At 46.4% G+C, this 21,005-nt stretch overlaps 1 protein-coding gene across 1 annotated transcript in view; it reads right to left on the reverse strand.

Annotated features, from left to right (window-relative positions):
* slc4a11 (solute carrier family 4 member 11) overlaps positions 1–21,005 on the reverse strand; it is a 215,314-nt gene that overhangs the window by 125,217 nt on the left and 69,092 nt on the right. The window contains exon 4 of the mRNA XM_070861178.1: positions 16,724–16,767. Within this exon, the coding sequence (XP_070717279.1) occupies positions 16,724–16,767 (44 nt within the window). The remainder of the gene's footprint in view (positions 1–16,723; positions 16,768–21,005) is intronic.

A 21,005-nucleotide genomic window follows, 5' to 3' on the forward strand; every position in this document is an offset into this window, starting at 1 on the left:
AATACACGCGCGCACACGCACATCAAAAGCGCTCATTCCTTCTACTATCAAACAGTATATGCAAGGTCTCCTGTGACATCTGTTAATAAAAGAGTCAGATGAGAGAGTGTGCCAGATGATAACAGTCTATTATAGGTGACCGACATCAGGTTTGTGTACCACAAGTGCGTAAAAGGAAATTTCTCATGCGCAGGAAGCAATCATTCCACCACACTGCCCCTCACCTCACCTCACCCTAATCTGTGCCCATTACATAAACGGTCAGTCACATTGTTCACTGAGAGGAGGAGAAACTTCTTCACTCAGAGTTGTGAACCTGTGGAATTCCCTGCCGCAGAGAGTTGTTAATGCCAGTTCATTGGATATATTCAAGAGGGAGTTAGATATGGCTCTTACGGCTAAAGAGATCAAGGGGTATGGCGAGAAAGCAGGAAGGTGGTACTGAGGTGAATGATCAGCCATGATCTTATTGAATGGTGGTGCAGGCTCGAAGGGCCTACTCCTGTACCTATTTTCTATGTTTCTATGAACCCAATAGCTCAAACCAAAACACCTCAAGTTCGTATGTTTTTGAGAGAGCAACTCGACAAAAAGGAGTGCCTTCAGCTGCCTGGGCCCTAAGCTCTGGAACTCCCTTCCTAAACCTCTCCACCCCTCTTTCCTCCTTTAAGACGCTCCTGAAAACCTACCTCTTTGACCAAGCTTTTGGTCATCTGCCATAATTTCTTATGTGGCTTAGGTGTTAAATTTATTTGTTTTGTCTTCATCATAATCGTCATCATAGGCAGTCCCTCGAAATCGAGGAAGACTTGCTTCCACTCAAAGTGAATTCTTAGGTGACTGTACAGTCCAATACGGGAATTACAGTCCATCACAGGTGGGGCAGACAGTGGTTGAAGGAAAGGTTGAGTGGTGAGACTGGTTTGCCGCACGCTCTTTCCGCTGCCTGCGCTTGTTTTCTGCATGCTCTCGGCGATGAGACTCGAGGTGCTCAGCGCCCTCCCGGATGCACTTCCTCCACTTAGGGCGGTCTTTGGTGTCGGTGGGGATGCTGCACTTAATCAAGGAGGCTTTTGTCTTAAAGCACTCCCTGTGCAGCGCCTTGGGTACATTTGACTACGTTAAAAGGCACTATATAAATACAAGTTGTTGTTGTTGTGGTGAAGACGAAAGTGCGACAAAGAAGTGTCGCACTTCCAGAGCGCGCACGCACTGTGGTTTCCGAAGCAGTGTGTGAATATAAACTCCGAGAGATCCCTGATCGTAAGTTCTGAGGACAAGGTCAGCCAAGCTAGAGGGAAAACCGCACCGCCGCAGTTTTGTCAGCACATTCCCACAGGAATAACGGGCTGGGAAAAGAAATCAGCGAATGCCGAAGCAGCATAGAACACTGTAATAGAGTTCCTCCTAGTGGACTCCTGTGGTAATGCAACTACTGATGTAAATACAATAAAGGGTTGTGTGACCAAGTCACATGATGGCAGATTTCTGCGTTGGAGCCATCTTGCAGAGTGTGTTTGTTAGTGATGTCGTAAGAATATATCACATTGGCGATGTGGGATAGGATTTCTGGATTCTCTAGCTGAAATTTTTGCTGGTGGATCTTCCAACCAAATGTCGTCAGAATATATCACAAACGCCATATTTACCAGACACTCCGCTTAATGCACGAGGGCACGCCCGCCCCAAATAACACAGGGAAAAAAAAAAAAACGATCGATCGGACTTGGGAAAACCGACAGCTGGCCCCTGGTAAATGAGATGAAATTAAAATATAAAATCCTGGCTCACCTCTGCCCTGCCCCTGCCATCCTGCTGCGAGTATTTGTGGCAGTGCATCAATTGGAGCTAAAGCCAGGATGGCAGCACACACCAGCAGTAACGGAATTAATGAATCAAAAACAAGAGAAACAAGTATGCTATTAAAAAAAAATAGCCAGAATAACTGGCACGGATACGGCATGTCACAAGGGGGCCTGGGCATTCTTGAGCCGGGGAATGGGTCCAAACATTCTGAGAGGAGAGATTGGATGGTTTGGATCCCCTAGATTTGTCTTTCAGCCACCGAAAGGCAGGTTTGAGTCTGCATGCCGTGCTCTCCATTCCCCTCGTAACGCAGCACACAGCAGCGTTTTATTTGGAGTCAATGACCGAAATCAGGTTTGTGCACCACAAGTTCGTAAAAGCAGGAAGCAATCATTCCACCACACTGCCCCCCCACCCCCGCCCCCCCCCCCACCTGTGCCCATTACATAAACGGCCAATCACATTGTTCACTGATGTGGGAATCGAATAACTCAAGCCCAAACACCTCTGCTTGCGTGCTTCTGAGAGAGCGACTCACCAAAAGGCAGCCTCTTGTCAAATATAAAAAGGGGGCAGAAAAAACACACACACACACAAAACTAGGCTGCTGTAATTTGGCAAGGAGATTTTTTTTTTTTGCCTTTGTAAACAAGAGTCAGGAAGATTACCTTGACCTTGACTGGCTCACCACAGGGAGGAAGGGTTCTAGTTACATAGCACCTCATTGCATCTCAAACACCCCAAAGTGCTTCCAAACAATGGAATCACTGAAGTGCAGTTGCTGGTTACGCAACGGAATGCGGCAAACATTTTATGGGACGGCGAGATAAGTAACCAGTTCGTCCATTTCTGGCAGTGCTGCTCTGGAGGGAGGAAACTTGGCAACGGCACCAGCAGAACCCTTTATTCGTCTGCCACGGAACCTCCCAACATCCACTGAAACCTGAACAACAACTTGCATTTAGATAGCACCTTTGACGTAGTAAAACAGGAGCATCGGCAGACAAATATTCGACACCGAGCCACACAAGGAAATATTAGCAGAGGTGGTGAGAGCATCTTAAAAAGGAGGACAGAGAGGCTGAGCTTAGGACCTAGACAACCAAGAAATAGGAACAGGAGTAGGACATTTGACCTCTCGAACCTGCTCTTCTTTTTCAATAAAATCATAGCTGATCTGATCATGGAGTCAGCTCCACTTCCCTGCCCGCTCCCCATAACCCTTCACTCCCCTATCACTCAAAAATCTGTCTATCTCCACCTTAAATATATTCAATGACCCAGCCTCCACAGCTCTCTGGGGCAGAGAATTCCAAAGATTCACGACCCTAAGAAATTCCTCCGCATCTCAATTTTAAATGGGCGACCCCTTATCCTAAAACTTTGCCCCCTAGTTCTGGATTCCCCCACACGGGGAAACATCCTCCCTGCATCGACCCTGTCAAGCGCCCTCAGGATCTTATACAACCAATGCTGGAGCAAAGAAAATTGGGGATGCTCAAGAGGCCAGAATTGGAGGAGCGCAGAGATCTCAGAGCGTTGTCGGGATGGAGGAGGTTGCAGGGATAAGGAGGGGAGGGGGGAGTGATTCCATGCAGGGATTTTAAATGCCAGATATTGCTGGACCGGGAGCCAATGTAGGTCAGTGAGTACAGGGGTGATGGGACGAGTTGGATTTGGTGCAGTCGGCAGCAGACATTTTGGAATGAGCAGACATTGCTGGAAAGTGGAAGATGGGAGACCCGCCAGGGGAGCATTGAAATAATCAAGAATAAAAGGGATCAGATTGTTACAATTGCAATAAGGACAAAGCACTCAGCACTTTGAAGTTCATCCTCCCAGTATTCTAACTCTCCTGGGAGATTGGGGAGATGGGTAGCAGCAGGTGGAGGCTTCTTGGCTCCCTTCCTTCCCAACTTTATCAGAAGGAGACAGGACTGCCAGAATGACCCCCCCATATAACCTTCCGGAAATACTAGGAGACTGAGAGTCTATTGAAAAGGAGGAACTGAAGGAAATCGTTATTAGTCAGGAAATTGTGTTAGGGAAATTGATGGGATTGAAGACCAATAAGTCCCCAGGGTCTGATAAGTACTCTGGGATGCAGTCTAAGGAAGTGGCCCTACAAATAGTGGATGCATTGGTGATCATTTTCCAACAGTCTATCGACTCTGGATCAGTTCCTATGGACTGGAGGGTAGCTAATGTAACACCACTTTTTAAAAAAGGAGGGAGAGAAAACAGGGTATTATAGACCGGTTAGCCAGACATCAGTAGTGGGGAAAATGTTGCAATCAATTATTAAAGATGAAATAGCAGCCCATTTGGAAAACAGTGATAGATCTGTCCAAGTCAGCAAGGATTTATGAAAGGGAAATCATGCTTGTCAAATCTTCTAGAATTTTTTGAGGATGTAACTAGTAGAGTGGACAAGGGAGAACCAGTGGATGTGGTGTATTTGGACTTTCAAAAGGCTTTTGACAAGGTCCCACACAAGAGATTAGTATGCAAAATTAAAGCACATGGTACTGGAGGTAATATATTGACGTGGATAGAGAACTGGTTGGCAGACAGCAAGCAGAGAGTTGTTAACCTCTGGAATTCTCTACTAGAGAGTTGTTGATGCCAGTTCGTTGGATATATTCAAGAGGGAGTTAGATATGGCCCTGATGGCTAAAGGGATCAAGGGGTATGGAGAGAAAGAGGTACTGAGGTGAATGATCAGCCATGATCTTATTGAATGGTGGTGCAGACTCGAAGGGCCGAATGGCCTACTCCTGCTTCTATTTTCTCTGTTTCTATGTTTCCTGCTGCCGGGTTAAAGCATGCCTACTGTAAGCAATCATGAGTTGGAAAAAATAACTGGAGACCAAAATGTTTCTTCAGACTGGTGTTAGAATTGAAGGATTCACCCCATGGTACAATAGCTAAACAGCGTGAACATCAATAACTGTTAACGGGCAGCTCCAAACATCTGAAGGCCAAGAATGGCCTGCCTGACTCCAATCTTGGGAGGATGTGAAGGGGAGGGTTTCACCCAAGAGTTGAGACAAAGAACCCAACATATCATAGGTTAAATGGTCCTGTCCCACACAAGGCCCACCCCTAAAAAGAAAATTTTAAAAAGTCGCAGGTGGTGTGTCAGGGCAGACAGTGAAGATAAGAACTGTTCGTACCATCAGCCATCTGTCTGATCGGGACTAGTACAAGCTACTTGTCACGATCGTATGTCTACTATGTCTAACCAAATTGTGTGTTGTGTTTGACTACATTTGAACTACCACCGCCCTTTTAATAAAATGCCTTCTAACTCCCAAGACCCCTTTGGGTATGTGTGTGTGACCTGTGATTCTAATCTTACACTACGATACACTTACTGCACAAGGCTTGAAGCAGGGGCCGAGTGCCAGTTTTTGAATGGCAAATCGGTAACGGATCAAATAAATTATTGCCAAAAGAAACAACCAACTCTTTGACCAAGCCCCTTGAAAGAGCGACAGAAAGATTTATACATCACCTTTCACAACCTTCGGATATCCCAAAGTATTACAGTCAAGTACTCGAAGTACAATCACTGTTGTAATGTAGTAAGCACAGTACCCAATGTGCACACAGGTTTCCACATACAGCATTGTGATAATGGCCAGATAATCTGTTTTTAAAGACACTGGTTGAGGGATAAATATTGGCCAGGGAGAACTCCCCTTCACTTCTATCAATTGGTTGATATTTCTGACCAATGTAGGGGAGATATTTCTCCAAGGTACTATAAGGGAAGTGAAAGAATCTTAAGTTGCAATGTCAGTCACCTTGTCTGGATCAAAAATCTGAAGACCCAGATCAAATAACTGGGCCTCTAGAACAGGATGTACAATCCCATCAATGGATCCACTAGAATCCGAGGCGATTTACAATATTTTTAAAAATTGGCTCAGACTCTGACCACACACAGGCTTGTTTTTGGTTCATGCTTCCCCACTTAAATAACCAGACAATTGTTTTTGTATTGTACGAATTGATAACTCTACCAGAGTACTTGTTCACAGTTCAAAGGTCATTAGCACCACAAAAGCACATATTTAATTGGTGTCAGTTGAAACAATTTCCTATTATCTCTCAACACCAACCAACACATTGCTGGCGTATTGGGGGGGGGGGGGGAGCAGTGGCCCCTGTGCTTTCTATGTCCCCAAGTGTCAGCTGTGGTTCAATAGGTAGCACTTGGAGTCAGAAGGTTGTGGGTTCAAGACTTGCACAAACTCTAGGCCGACGCTCCAGTGCAGTACTGAGGGAGTGCTGCACGGTCAGAGCTGGCATCTTTCGGATGAGACGTTAAACCGAGACCCCGTCTGCCCGCTCAGGTGGATGCAAAAGATTCCATGGTACTATTTCAAAATCACAATGTTGTGTGCAAATAGGCTGTCCCGTTTGCTACAGTAGAACAGTGACCACATTTCTAAAAGTGCTTCATTTGGCTGTAAAAGCGCTTTGGGATGTCCTTAGGTCATGAAATGCGCTGTAGAAATTTATTTCTCGTCTCGTCATTCACGGCGTGCCTGAGTGCGCGCACGGCTCGTAGTTCAAGCAATCCCATCGCCCAAGTGGCCCGCCAACAACACCGAGTGCACAATCCATTTGGTGGCAGCTGCCAACGTGCTAGGACACTTTGGGCTAGAAATTCATTTGCTTCGCACCACCCATTAGCGCCCGAGGGGAACGGCAACGAGCCGCTAAGCATTTACCGCATCAGAGCGCCGCACTGTTAACACCTCCCGTGAACTTCAGCGGAAGTTTAGCGCCAGCAGTTAGCACTGCACACTCTAGTGCCGCCTATTGGCGATGCCATGAGTGCGCAACACCCAGTTAACGTTGCGATCGCTAACTTGAATGTTTTCACCTGCCGTAGCACCTGGCATTAATCCCAACAGGGAAAACAGGCATCCCGAAGCAGCTCCCGGGGCGATATTTCAACGGATGAGCAACTGGGTCGTTAGAATGGACTTCATTTATATTTATGTAACTCTCTTCGCTGTGATGATGTGCAACATCCCCACCGATACCTGGGGGTCCCTGGCCAAAGACCGCCCTAAGTGGAGGAAGTGCATCCGGAAGGGCGCTGAGCACCTCGAGTCTCGTCACCGAGAGCATGCAGAAATCAAGCGCTGGCAGCAGAAGGAGCGTGCGGCAAACCAGTCCAACCCAACCCTTCCCTCAACGGCTATCTATCCCACCTGTGACAGGGACTGCGGATCTCGTATTGGACTGTTCAGTCACCTGAGAACTCACTTTTAGAGCGGAAGCAAGTCTTCCTCGATTCCGAGGGACTGCCTGTGATGATGATATTCTTATGACTGCTCCCCGTGATAGCACCCCAAGAATCAGGGTTAGTGCCCCAAGAGGAGTGTGGAACACTTCCCTTGGCGCTCACCTCCCCTCTTGGGGCGGTAAAAATCAACTTCCCGATTTGAGGTGGCAAACATCGCCTGGCGCAAAAAGTTATCAACCAGGCGGTGTCACCGCCTCAAGCCGAACTGTACTGAATTTTTAGCCCTGAAGAACCTGAACGCGATCGGCTATTTGGACCTGGCCAAGTAGCACATTACACACAGTGCAGGGCAAAGTGGAGCCGAAAGGAACAGGGAAGAAAGAACACAGTGGGAGCCTTTTTTGAGGCCGAGAGAAGTCCATTAAGATAGTGCGAGCATCAGCACAAGCCAGAAGAGTCGATTTAAATAGCTCAAGTATCTAAATCGAGTGTGTGGAACCAAACAGAGCCAGGACACCTTCTTTAATTTGCTCCATTATTTTAAGAGCAGCAAATGGAGCCAAAACAAAGTTGTTGTAAGCTTTAGGAGCACTGAATAACCGCCAAGGTGAATACTCTGAAGGGGGTGAGCACTGGTATATATATTTTTTAAAATTTGTTCATGGGATGTGGGCGTCACTGGCAAGGCCAGCATTTATTGCCCGTCCCAATTGCCCTGGAGAAGGTGGTGGTGAGCCGCCTTCTTGAACCGCTGCAGTCGTGTGGTGAAGGTGCTTCCACAGTGCTGTTAGAGAGGGAGTTCCAGGATTTTGACCCAGCGACGATGAAGGAACGGCCGATATATTTCCAAGTCAGGATGGTGTGTGACTTGGAGGGGAACTTGTGGGTGGTGGTGTTCCCATGCACCTGCTGCCCTTGTCCTTCTAAGTGGTAGAGGTCACGGGTTTGGGAGGTGCTGCCGAAGAAGCCTTGGTGAGTTGCTGCAGTGCATCTTGTAGATGGTACACACTGCAGCCACGATGCGGCGGTGGTGGAGAGAATGAATGTTTAAGGTGGTGGATGGCGTGTCCATCAAGCGGGCTGCTTTGTGTCGAGCTTCTTGAGTGTTGTTGGAGCTGCACTCATCCAGGCAAGTGGAGAATATTCCATCACACTCCTGACTTGAGCCTTGTAGATGGTGGAAAGGCTTTGGGAAGTCAGGAGGTGAGACACTCGCCACAGAATACCCAGCCTCTGACCTGCTCTTGTAGACACAGTATTTATGTGGCTGGTCCGAGTAAAAGATCTTTGTTCCAAAGAAAACAAACCCCAGCCTATCCAATCTTTCCTCATTAGCTAAAATTCTCCAGTCCTGGCAACATCCTCGTAAATCTCTTCTGTACCTGCTCCAGTGCAATCACATCTTTCCTGTAATGTGATGACCAGAACTGTACGCAGTACTCTAGCTGTGGCCGAACCAGTGTTTTATACAGATGGACAACACGTAAAAAAATATGGCTTTGCCAGCATCTCCCACACCCCACCAAAAATATACTGTCGACTTCAGTGGATGGACTTATTCCTTAAATTTTATAACTGTTTCTGCAAGAATGGTTTTCCTAACTTCCCTTATACTAACCATGTACTTCCTAATCATTGGGGCAGAAACTCTGGCATGTACACAGACCCAGAAAGTATCGCAAAGGCCGGTTTTCAGCGCACAATGCGGATGCGCTAAAAACCAGCTTTTCCGATCTGTCAAGCTCCAGCTTGATAGATCCTCCACATCTCGGGAGCAAGGACTTTTTGCGGGATTTACCCATATCTTGTCCAGCAAATGTCCTGAAAACTCTCGCACCTGATAAAAGCAGGTGTATAGTCTACTTTAACAGGTGTAAGAGTTTTAAAATACACAAAAACATTTTAAAATAAAATTATAAACACATTTTGTTAAAAAACCTCCCCACCATGGTAAGTTTATTTTAACCAGAATTTAAAAATGTTTTTAAAAATCGGAATTTTTTTTTTAATACATAAATAACTAAATTAATAAATATGTGGTGAATTTTTTCTATTTTTTATTACTGGTTTTGTGTGTTTTGGTGGCTGTTTCTCAATCATAATAATCGGAACGCCAACTTACGGAGTTCCTATTATGATGAATGAGTCTATACTTTACCTGGATTGGCTGCCCAGGGCCATGTGACTGCAGCCCTGCGCGTGTCCAGACGTGAACGCGCTCCGACGCGCAGTCAGTGGAGGCCCCAGGACCTCGCGTGGGTGCAGCAGGTTCAGCTAAGTGCGCATCTTTTAAAAGTTTATTGTCCAATCGCTCGCAGAAAGCAGCCGACCGGGATTTCTGGGCCAATATATTTTTGTTTTCTGACGTTTAACGTATTCTCCAAGGGGAACAGCAGACGAGGAGGGAAAGGAAGTTTGTCATTAGTTTACTGCAAGCACTTTCAGTATCTTCAGCAGCTGTAAGGAAGATCATAAGAACTTAATAGCAGGAGTAGGCCATACGGCCCCTCGAGCCTGCTCCGCCATTTAATACGATCATGACTGATCTGATCATGGGCTCGGGTCCACTTCCCTGCCCGTTCCCCATAACCCCTTAATCCCTTGTCGGTTAAGAAACTGTCTATCTCTGTCTTAAATTTATTCAATGTCCCAGCCTCCACAGCTCTCTGGGGCAGCAAATTCCACAGATTTACAACCCTCAGAAGAAATTACTCCTCATCAGTCCTAAATCCTTTATTCTAAGATTCTGTCCGCTAGTTCTAATCTCCCCTATCAGTGGAAACATCCTCTCTGCATCCACCTTCATTCTTCTGAATTCCAGAACAACAAAGGTGGATGCAGAGAGGATGTCTTCCTTCACCTTGGTTGTTTTCCTATCCCCAAGGCTGACAGCAACAGTTTTTGCATTCGTCCCATGAGTTCGTCGAGGAGGAGACGGCCTATAAAAGGCCCAACAGTCGAGGAGGAGGCGGCCTATAAAAGGCCCAACAGTCGGGGAGCGGCTGGTGCAGCTGCAGGGATAGAAGGCCAAAAAGAGGTAGAAAGAAATCGAAGGATGTAAGTGATTGGCTGGTGATTCGGGAGTAGTTTTTCTTTTCATTTCAGATGAAGTATAATGTGGATAAATGTGAGGTTATCCACTTTGGTGGTAAAAACAGAGAGACAGACTATTATCTGAATGGTGACAGATTAGGAAAAGGGGAGGTGCAAAGAGACCTGGGTGTCATGGTACATCAGTCATTGAAGGTTGGCATGCAGGTGCAGCAGGCGGTTAAGAAAGCAAATGGCATGTTGGCCTTCATAGCAAGGGGATTTGAGTACAGGGGCAGGGAGGTGTTGCTACAGTTGTACAGGGCCTTGGTGAGGCCACACCTGGAGTATTGTGTACAGTTTTGGTCTCCTAACCTGAGGAAGGACATTCTTGCTATTGAGGGAGTGCAGCGAAGGTTCACCAGACTGATTCCCGGGATGGCGGGACTGACCTATCAAGAAAGACTGGATCAACTGGGCTTGTATTCACTGGAGTTCAGAAGAATGAGAGGGGACCTCATAGAAACATTTAAAATTCTGACGGGGTTAGACAGGTTAGATGTAGGAAGAATGTTCCCAATGTTGGGGAAGTCCAGAACCAGAGGTCACAGTCTAAGGATAAGGGGTAAGCCATTTAGGACCGAGATGCGGAGGAACTTCTTCACCCAGAGAGTGGTGAACCTGTGGAATTCTCTACCACAGAAAGTTGTTGAGGCCAATTCACTAAATATATTCAAAAAGGAGTTAGATGAGGTCCTTACTACTAGGGGGAATCAAGGGGTATGGCGAGAAAGCAGGAATGGGGTACTGAAGTTGAATGTTCAGCCATGAACTCATTGAATGGCGGTACAGGCTAGAAGGGCCGAATGGCCTACTCCTGCACCTATTTTCTATGTTTCTATGTAACCTTTATCATGGTTGTTGCCAAATTAAGTTAATCTAGGTGTTAAGTCATGACAGGAGAGCTCGGACGCGTGTCATGCTCCTCCTGTGCTATGTGGAACTCAGGGGCTTCCAGTTTCCACGACGACTACATATGCAGGAAGTGTATCCTGCTGCAGCTCCTGACAGACCGCATTGCGGCACTGGAGCTGCGGGTGGATTCACTCTGGAGAATCCGCGATGCTGAGAATGCTGTGAATAGCACATTTAGTGATTTGGTCATACCGCAGGTAAAGGTTACACAGACAGATAGGGAATGGGTGACCAACAGGAAGAGCAGTGGAAGGAAGATAGTGCAGGGGTCCCCTGCGGTCATCCCCCTCCAAAACAGATACACCGCTATGGGGGATGACTCATCAGGGGAGGGCAGCAGCAGCCAAGGTCATGGCACCGTGGGTAGCTCTGCTGCATAGGAGGGAAGGAAAAAGTCTGGGAGAGCTATAGTGGTAGGGGATTCTATTGTAAGGGGAATAGATAGAAGTTTCTGCGGCCGCAATAGTTCTCCAGGATGGTATGTTGCCTCCCTGGTGCAAGGGTCAAGGATGTCTCGGAGCGGCTGCAGGACACTTTGGAGGGGGAGGGTGAACAGCCAGTTGTCGTGGTGCATATAGGTAAAAAACAGGATGAGGTCCTACAAGCTGAATTTAGGGAGCTAGGAGTTAAATTAAAAAGTAGGACATCAAAAGGTAGTAATCTCAGGATTGCTACCAGTGCCACGTGCTAGTCAGAGTAGGAATTGCAGGATAGCTCAGATGAATACGTGGCTTGAGGAGTGGTGCAGAAGGGAGGGATTCAAATTCCTAGGACATTGGAACCGGTTCTGGGGGAGGTGGGACCAATACAAACAGGATGGTCTGCACTTGGGCAGGACCGGAACGAATGTCCTAGGGGGAGTGTTTGCTAGTGCTGTTGGGGAGAGGGGTTAAACCAATATGTCAGGGGGATGGGAACCTACGCAGGGAGATAGAGGGAAGTAGAATGGGGGCAGAAGCAAAAGATAGAAAGAAGAAAAGTAAAAGTGGAGGGCAGAAAAACCCAAGGCAAAAATCAAAAAGGGCCACATTACAGCAAAATTCTCAAGGGGCAAAGTGTGTTAAAAAGACAAGCCTGAATACTCTGTCTCAATGCGAGGAGTATTTGTAATAAGGTGGACGAATTAACTGTACAGGCAGCAATTAGTGAATAGGATATATTTGGCATCACGGAGGCATGGCTCCAGGGTGACCAAGGCTGGGAACTCAACATCCAGGGGTATTCAATATTCAGGAAGGATAGACAAAGGAAAAGGAGGTGGGGTAGCGTTGCTGGTTAAAGAGGAAATTAACGCAATAGTAAGGAAGGACATTAGCTTGGGTGATGTGGAATCTGTATGGGTGGAGCTGCGGAATACCAAAGGGCAGAAAATGTTAGTGGGAGTTGTGTACAGACCACCAAACAGTAGTAGTGCGGTTTGGGACAGCATCAAACGAGAAATTAGGGATGCACGCAATAAAGGTACAGCAGTTATCATGGGTGACTTTAATCTACATATAGATTGGGCTAACCAAACTGGTAGCAATACGATGGAGGAGAATTTCTTGGAGTATAATAGGGATGGTTTTCTGGACCAATATGTCAAGGAGCCAACTAGAGGGCTGGCCATCCTAGACTCAGTGATGTACAATGAGAAAGGACTAATTAGCAATCTTGTTGTGTGAGGCCCCTTGGGGAAGAGTGACCATAATATGGTAGAATTCTTTATTAAGATGGAGAATGACACAGTTAATTCAGAGACGAGGGTCCTGAACTTAAGGAAAGGTAACTTCGATGGTATGAGACTTGAATTGGCTAGAATAGACTGACGAATGATACTTAAAGGGTTGACGGTGGATAGGCAATGGCAAACATTTAAAAGATCACATGGATGAACTTCAACAATTGTACATCCCTGTCTAGAGTAAAAATAAAATGATGAAGGTGGCTCAACCGTGGCTAACAAGGGAAATTAAGGATAGTGTTAAATCCAAGGAAGAGGCATATAAATTGGCCAGAAAAAGCAACAAACCTGAGGACTGGAAGAAATTTAGAATTCAGCAAAGGAGAAAGGGTTTAATTAGGAGGGGGAAAAAGAGAGTATGAGAGGAAGCTTGCTGGGAATATAAAAACTGACTGCAAAAGCTTCTATAGATATGTGAAGAGAAAAAGATTAGTGAAGACAAACATAGGTCCCTTGCAGTCAGATTCAGGTGAATTTATAATGGGGAACAAAGAAATGGCAGACCAGTTGAACAAATACTTTGGTTCCGTCTTCATGAAGGAAGACACAAATAACCTTCCAGAAATACTAGGGGACCGAGAGTCTAATGAGAAGGAGGAACTGAAGGAAATCCTTATTAGGCGGGAAATTGTGTTAGGGAAACTGATGGGATTATAGGCCGATAAATCAACGGGGCCTGATAGACTGCATCCCAGAGTACTTAAAGAAGTGGCTCTAGAAATGGTGGATGCATTGATGGTTATTTTCCAACAGTCTATCGATTCTAGATCAGTTGCTATGGACTGGAGGGTAGGTAATGTAACACCACTTTTTAAAAAAAGGAGGGAGAGCTAAAATGGGTAATTATAGACTGGTTAGCCTGACATCAGTAGTGGGGAAAATGTTGGAATCAATTATTAAAGGATGAAATAGCAGCGCATTTGGAAAGCAATGATAGGATTGGTCCAATCAGCACGGATTTATGAAAGGGAAATCATGCTCGACAAATCTTCTGGAATTTTTTTTGAAGATGTAACTAGTGGAGTGGACAAGGGAAAACCAGTGGATGTGGTGTATTTGGACTTGCAAAAGGCTTTTGACAAGGTCCCACACAAGAGATTGGTGTGCAAAATTAAAGCACATGGTATTGGGGGTAATGCACTGACGTGGATGGAGAACTGATTGGCAGACAGGAAGCAGGGTGTTGGGATAAACAGGTCCTTTTCAGAATGGCAGGCAGTGACTAGTGGGGTGCCGCAGGGCTCAGTGCTGGGACCCCAGCTATTTACAATATACATTAATGATTTACATGAAGTAATATCTCTAAGTTTGCAGATGACACTAAGCTGGGTGACGGTGAGCTGTGAGGAGGACGCTAAGAGGCTACAGGGTGACTTGGACAGGTTAGATGAGTGGGCAAATACATGGCAGATGCAGTATAATGTGGATAAATGTGAGGTTATCCACTTTGGTGGCAAAAACACGAAAGTAGATTACCTGAATGGTGCCAGATTAGGAAAACGGGAGGTGCAACGAGACCTGGGTGTCATGGTACATCAGTCGTTGAAAGTTGACATGCAGGTGCCCTGGCCTTTATAGCTAGGGGATTTGAGTATAGGAGCAGGGTGGTCTTACTGTAGTTGTACAGGGCCTTGGTGAGGCCTCACGTGGAATAGTGTGTTCAGTTTTGGTCTCCTAATCTGAGGAAGGACATTCTTGCTATTGAGGCAGTGCAGCAAAGGTTCACCAGGCTGATTCCCGGGATGACAGGACTGACACATGAGAAGAGACTGGATCGACTGGGCCTGTATTCACTGGAGTTTAGAAGGATGAGAGGGGATCTCATAGAAATATATAAAATTCTGACGGGACTGGACAGGTTAGATGCAGGAAGGATGTTGGGGAAGTCCATAACCAGGCGACACAGTCGAAGGATAAGGGGGAAGCCATTTAGGACTGAGATAAGGAGAAACTTCTTCACTCACAGTTGTTAACCTGTGGAATTCCCTACCGCAGAGAGTTGTTGATGCTAGTTCATTGGATATATTCAAGAGGGAGTTAGATATGGCCCTTACGGCTAAAGGGATCAAGGGGTATGGAGAGAAAGCAGGAAAGGGGTACTGAGGTGAATGATCAGCCATGATCTTATTGAATGGTGGTGCAGGGCCGAATGACCTACTCCTGCACCTATTTTCTCTGTTTCTATGCAAGCACAGGATTTGGAGTCTCTTTTTCTTTTTAAAAAGGGACTTATTGGAAGTGGCAGACCCGTATACGACCGTCCAGAATGCTGAACACCTTCTGATCCCATTACCAGAAGGGTCAGTAACCAGAGGGCACAGCTTAAAATAATTGCTAAAGCAGAGCGGGGAGATGGAGAATTTTCTTTCCATGCAATGAGTGACAATGTGCCCAACTTTCCACACGATAAAAAACGGGCGCCCCTCCGAGCTGGGCGCCCGTTTTTCGCGCCTAAAACGGCGCCTGAAAAAAAACTCGCGATTCTGGAGCGCCCAGCAGCTCCTCGACTGCCTGGCGCGGCGCCCAGGGGGGCGGAGCCTACACTCGCACCGATTTTGTAAGTGGGAGGGGGTGGGTACTATTTAAATTAGTTTTTTTTCCTGCCGGCAACGCTGCGCGTGCGCGTTGGAGCGTTCGCGCAGTGTGAAAAAAACATTGGCACTCGGCCATTTTTGTAGTTCTTTGCAGCTGTTTCGTTTTTGAACATTTTTTAATAAAAGCACATTGCCATCAGCACATCAGCAGTGAGAAGGCTGCAGGAAGCCTCAGAAAGTTGAGGCAGCCGTTTCCCGACGACCTCCCCCTTTTGCCGTCGGGAAATGGCTCTTCAATTTCTGAGGCTTCCTGCAGCCTTCTGTCTCCTTCCCTCCCGCCGGCCGTGTGGAACGGCTTCCTCCGCCCCCCCCCCCCCCCACCCCGCATTCGGTCGGTGGTCGGTTCCCTCCCTCCCTCCCGCATTCGGTTCCCTCCCTCCCGCATTCGGTTCCCTCCCTCCCGCATTCGGGGAGGCTTGCTGCAGCATTCTCTGTGCCTGAAGCACTTTCACACAGGTAGGAAGATGGTTTATTTAATCTTTTCTTTGCTTATAAATTTTTATTCAGGTTGGATTTATTTGTATAATATTTGTATAAGTATAAATAAGGATTTATTGTAGAATTTAATGACTTCCCTTCCCCCCCCCCCCCCCCACCTCGTTCTGGACGCCTAATTTGTAACCTGCGCCTGATTTTTTAATGTGTAGAACAGGTTTTTTCAGTTCTACAAAAATCTTCACTTGCTCCATTCTACTTTAGTTTGGAGTACGTTTTCACTGTGGAAACTTTCAAATCAGGCGTCAGTGGCCGGACACGCCCCCTTTTGAAGAAAAAATTCTGTTCCAAAGTGGAACTTTCTACCTGACTAGAACTGCAGAAAAAAAAAAATGTGGAGAATTGCGATTTCTAAGATAGTCCGTTCTCCACCAGTTGCTCCTAAAAATCAGGCACAAATCATGTGGAAACTTGGGCCCAAAGATCTGGAATGCACCGGCTGAAAAGGCGGTGGAAGTAGATTCAATAGTTACTTTCAAAAAGGGAATTGGATAAATACTTGGAGGAAAAAAATTGGAGGGCTATGGGGAAAGTGCGGACGGGAGTGGAACTAATTGGATCACTTTTAATGAGCCGGCCCAGACACGATGGGCCGAATGGCCTCTGCTGTGCTGTTTGATTCTATGATCAACACTTATTACAAAAAGGTTATGTTTGAAATATCAAATATTCCAATATCTTGTGTTTCTTCGCACTCAATCCACATATTCTGCACACACTTAACTTTTCCAATCTGGACCACAACATTTGCACGCTGGATTTTGCAGCATTGGGGGTTATAGTGGGAGAAACATGCTTCATCATATACATTGGGACACTAAAAGGGTCACTTACTTTTCTGGAAGTATGTAGCAGGACACATCCAGCATTGTCATTTTCTGTAAAGGGAAAAAAGTAGAATTTAAGGATTGCAGGGCATTAAAATAAAATATCTGGGTTGGTGGAAGGATATCGGAGTCATCATTGTTGTGTATGCACACCTGTTTACTGTGTGATGTCTGTAACACTGAATGTACCCTTACACTGTACACACCTTACCTGTACACCAGAGGGTGCTGCTGCTGGAGACCATGGGTTACCTGCACACTGCAGGTAACCCAGTATAAAAAGGAACTCACAGCTTGTTGTCCTCACTGAGGAGCTGCAAATAAAGGACGACACGTCTACACAGTTTATCATACCCTGCCTCGTGGATTCATTACTAAAGGTGCCTACATACACTACAATCATCGTCACACGCAGTTCCTCGGAATCGAGGAAGACTTGCTTCCATTCTTAGAATGAGTCCTATAGGTGGCTGAACAGTCCAGTACCAGAACCAAGAGTCTCTGTCACAGGTGGGACAGATAGTCGTTGAAGAAATGGGTGGGTGGGATTGGTTTGCCGCACGCTCTTTCCGCTGCCTGCGCTTGATTTCTGCATTCTCTCGGCGACAAGACTCGAGGTGCTCAGCACCCTCCTGGATGCACTTATTCCACTTAGGGCGGTCTTTGGCCAGGGTCTCCCAGGTGTCAGTGGGGATGTTGCAATTTATCAGGGAGGCTTTGAGGGTGTCCTTGTAACGTTTCCTATGCCGCTTGCCGTGAAGGAGTTCCGAGTAGAGCGCTCGCTTTGGGAGTCTCGTGTCTGGCATGCAAACAATGTGGTCTGCCCAGCGGAGCTGATCAGTGTGGTCAGTGTTTCAATGCTGGGGATGTTGGCCTGGTCAAGGTCGCTAATGTTGGTGCGTCTGTCCTCCCAAGGGATTTGTAGGATCTTGCAGAGACATCGTTGGTGGTATTTCTTCAGCGACTTGAGGTGTCTACTGTACATGGTCCATGTTTCTGAGCCATACAGGAGGGCAGGTATTTCTACACCCCTGTAAACCATGAGCTTGGTGGCAGTTTTGAGGGCCTGGTCTTCAAACACTCTCTTCCTCAGGAGGCCGAAGCCTGCACTGGCACACTGGAGGCGGCACTGGATCTCGTCGTCGATGCCTACTCTTGTTGATGGGAGGCTCCTGAGATCGGGGAAATGATCCAGTGTCCAGGGCCATGCCTTGGATCTTGATGACTGGGGGGCAGTGCTGTGCGGCGAGGAAAGGCTCGTGGAGGACCTTTGTCTTACGGATGTTTAGCATAAGGCCTCGGTTTTCGTAAGCCTCAGTAAATACATTGACTATGTCCTTGTGTTCAGCCTCTATGTGCGCAGATGCAGGCACGGCCGCGTACTGTAGCTGGACAACAGAGGTTGGGGTGGTCTTGGACCTGGCCTGGAGATGGCGTAAGTTGATTCCTGTGTAGCTTTTCATCGAAATCCATGGAAATATTAGCATTCTGAGAAAGCCAATCACTGGATTTGTTATTAAAGATCAATGGAAGGGCCAGTTCCAGTTTCAGAGAGGACAGAGGTACCCTTGAGATGTCAGAGTGAAGAGGTCCTGTCCCTTCCCCCTGGATCCTCTGCTCATCTCTCGCACTGGATGTATCTGGACTAGCTGGTTTTATACTCACTTTCGTGATCTTGGGGAAAGTTGTACATTTAATTGACACATTGATAACTGCCTGTATCTGGTTGGTATAGGTGTGCAATCTCAACTTGCACAACCTCCTCGGTCGCAGATGCACTTTCTAATTTTACAGAGTTACCCTTCAGCATACAAGAACAGAAGAACACAAGAAGTAGGAGCAGGAATAGGCCATACGGCCTCTCGATCCTGCTCCGCCATTCAATAAGATCATGGTGGATCTTCTATCTCTGCTCCACTTTCCCACCCGATCTCCATATCCCTTGATTCCCCTATACTAGACAAACGGCTCCTACACATGCTGCTACAAGAACTAGAAATAAAGTATTAAGAATTGAATATGGAGTCTTAGTGTTAAAAATCAGCATCTTGTTTATCCTTAAATCCCAAAGAAATCCTCAATTGGCCATTCTGAGTGGCATATGTTGGAGGCATTCAGCCCTTCTGGTGTCAATCATCTCCCACAGCCCTGTTGGTATCCCAGATGGCTTCCAAATCAATGAAACAGAGGCGCTGACCTAAACGCGCCAGGTCACTTGCTTACACTGTTGCACCTCAGGTTTATTGAATGGCGGAGGAGGCTCGAGGGGTCGTATGGCCTACTCCTGCTCCTATTCATGTTCTGATCTCATCTTTTCTACATACTCCTCTTCCTTCTACTCCCTCCCACCCTCACCGCCCGCCCTTGGATAATTAACAATTTCGGACCAGCCTGCACGAGAACATGGTTGGTGTGAATGTTACATGACATTTGTTAGCCCAAGTCTGGATGTTGCCCCAAGTGTCGAGTAATGGCCAGCTCAAGCAAAAAAACCCCAGCCACCTCCCTTGATCCTGACCACCAGGTCCCCAATCAACATCTTGGGAATCACCACTGACCAGAAGCTCAAGAGGACCAGCAAAAGGCAATTGGATATAGACTTGAAAAAGCAGGGGAGTGGGACTAATTGGCTCGCTCTTTCAAAGAGCCGGCACAGGCACGATGAGCCAAATAGTCGCCTTTTATACTGTATGATTCTAAGATATCAACACCTTGGCTACAAGACTTGGCCAGAGGCTGGCTAATCTGCAATCCATGCTCACCCCGGATCTCTCAAAGCCCATCCACCTTCTACAAAGGCTCAAGTCAGGAGTGTGATGAGTGGAATACTTGCAACTCATCTGGGCCTGGTGCAGCCACAGTAACGCTCAAGAAGCTCGACACCATTCAGAACACAAGCAATTCTCTTGATTGAGCCCCACCTGCTACTGTACTCCATACCACTTGTGGTGTTCATTCTCTATTTATTTGTTACAGCTCACTAGACGTGCATTAGGACCCTGCAGGAGCTATTCACAGTGGCTGTGATTCATTCTGGTTCATGCTGGTTTGGGATACCATTTTGGATTGTATAAAAGCACAGTTACGTTAAGTTATATCTCTCCTGGCTCAGTTTGTCAGTTATTTACACGTACACAACACCAATCCCCTCCCACACTGGCTGCAGTTTGTATAGTCTACAGGAAGCACTGCAGCAGTGTTATCTTCACAATACCTCTCTCCTCTGCAACTTCTAACCACTAAACAATGCCAAGATCAGAAATACCATCCTGACATGGAGGTTCTAAATCATCAGCAACGTGCTGGAATTACTTACCCAACACCATTGTCATAAAGACGGCAACAGTTCTCGGAGAAGCTCAGGATATATAGAGATGGGTAATAAGTACCACATTTCGAGAATCACAGAAATATTTTTTAAATATTTGCATGCAGAGTTCTACACTAGGGGAATCAAGGTCGGGAAAGGGTAGGAAAATGGTGTTGAGGTAGAAGATCAGTCATGATCTTATTGAATGGCAGAGCAGACTCGAGGGGCCGTATGGCCTACTCCTATTTCTCATGGTCTTCTCTTCTTAAACAGCAATGAGATAGACAATAACTTGCTTTTATATAGCACCTTTAACGTAGTGAAACATCCAAAGGCACTTCATAGGATTAAAGAGGAAATTAATGCAATAGTAAGGAAGGACATTAGCTTGGATGATGTGGAATCGGTATGGGTGGAGCTACAGAATACCAAAGAGCAGAAAACGCTAGTGGGAGTTGTGTACAGACCACCAAACAGTAATAGTGAGGTTGGGGACAGCATCAAACAAGAAATTAGGGATGCGTGCAATAAAGGTACAGCAGTTATCATGGGCGACTTTAATCTGCATATTGATTGGGCTAACCAAACTGGTAGCAATGCGGTGGAGGAGAATTTCCTGGAGTGTATTAGGGATGGTTTTCTAGCCAGTATGTCGAGGAGCCAACTAGAGGGCTGGCCATCCTAGACTGGGTGATGTGTAATGAGAAAGGACTAATTAGCAATCTTGTTGTGCGAGGCCCCTTGGGGAAGAGTGATCATAATATGGTAGAATTCTTTATTAAGATGGAGAGTGACACAGTTAATTCAGAGACTAGGGTCCTGAACTTAAAAGGTAACTTCGATTGGCTAGAATACATTGGCAAATGATACTTAAAGGGTTGACGGTGGATAGGCAATGGCAAACATTTAAAGATCACATGGATGAACTTCAACAATTGCACATCCCTGACTGGAGCAAAAATAAAATATGGGGAAGGTG

The sequence above is a fragment of the Pristiophorus japonicus genome, chromosome 2 (assembly GCF_044704955.1).
Source record: "Pristiophorus japonicus isolate sPriJap1 chromosome 2, sPriJap1.hap1, whole genome shotgun sequence".
Classification (NCBI taxonomy): Eukaryota; Metazoa; Chordata; class Chondrichthyes; family Pristiophoridae; genus Pristiophorus; species Pristiophorus japonicus.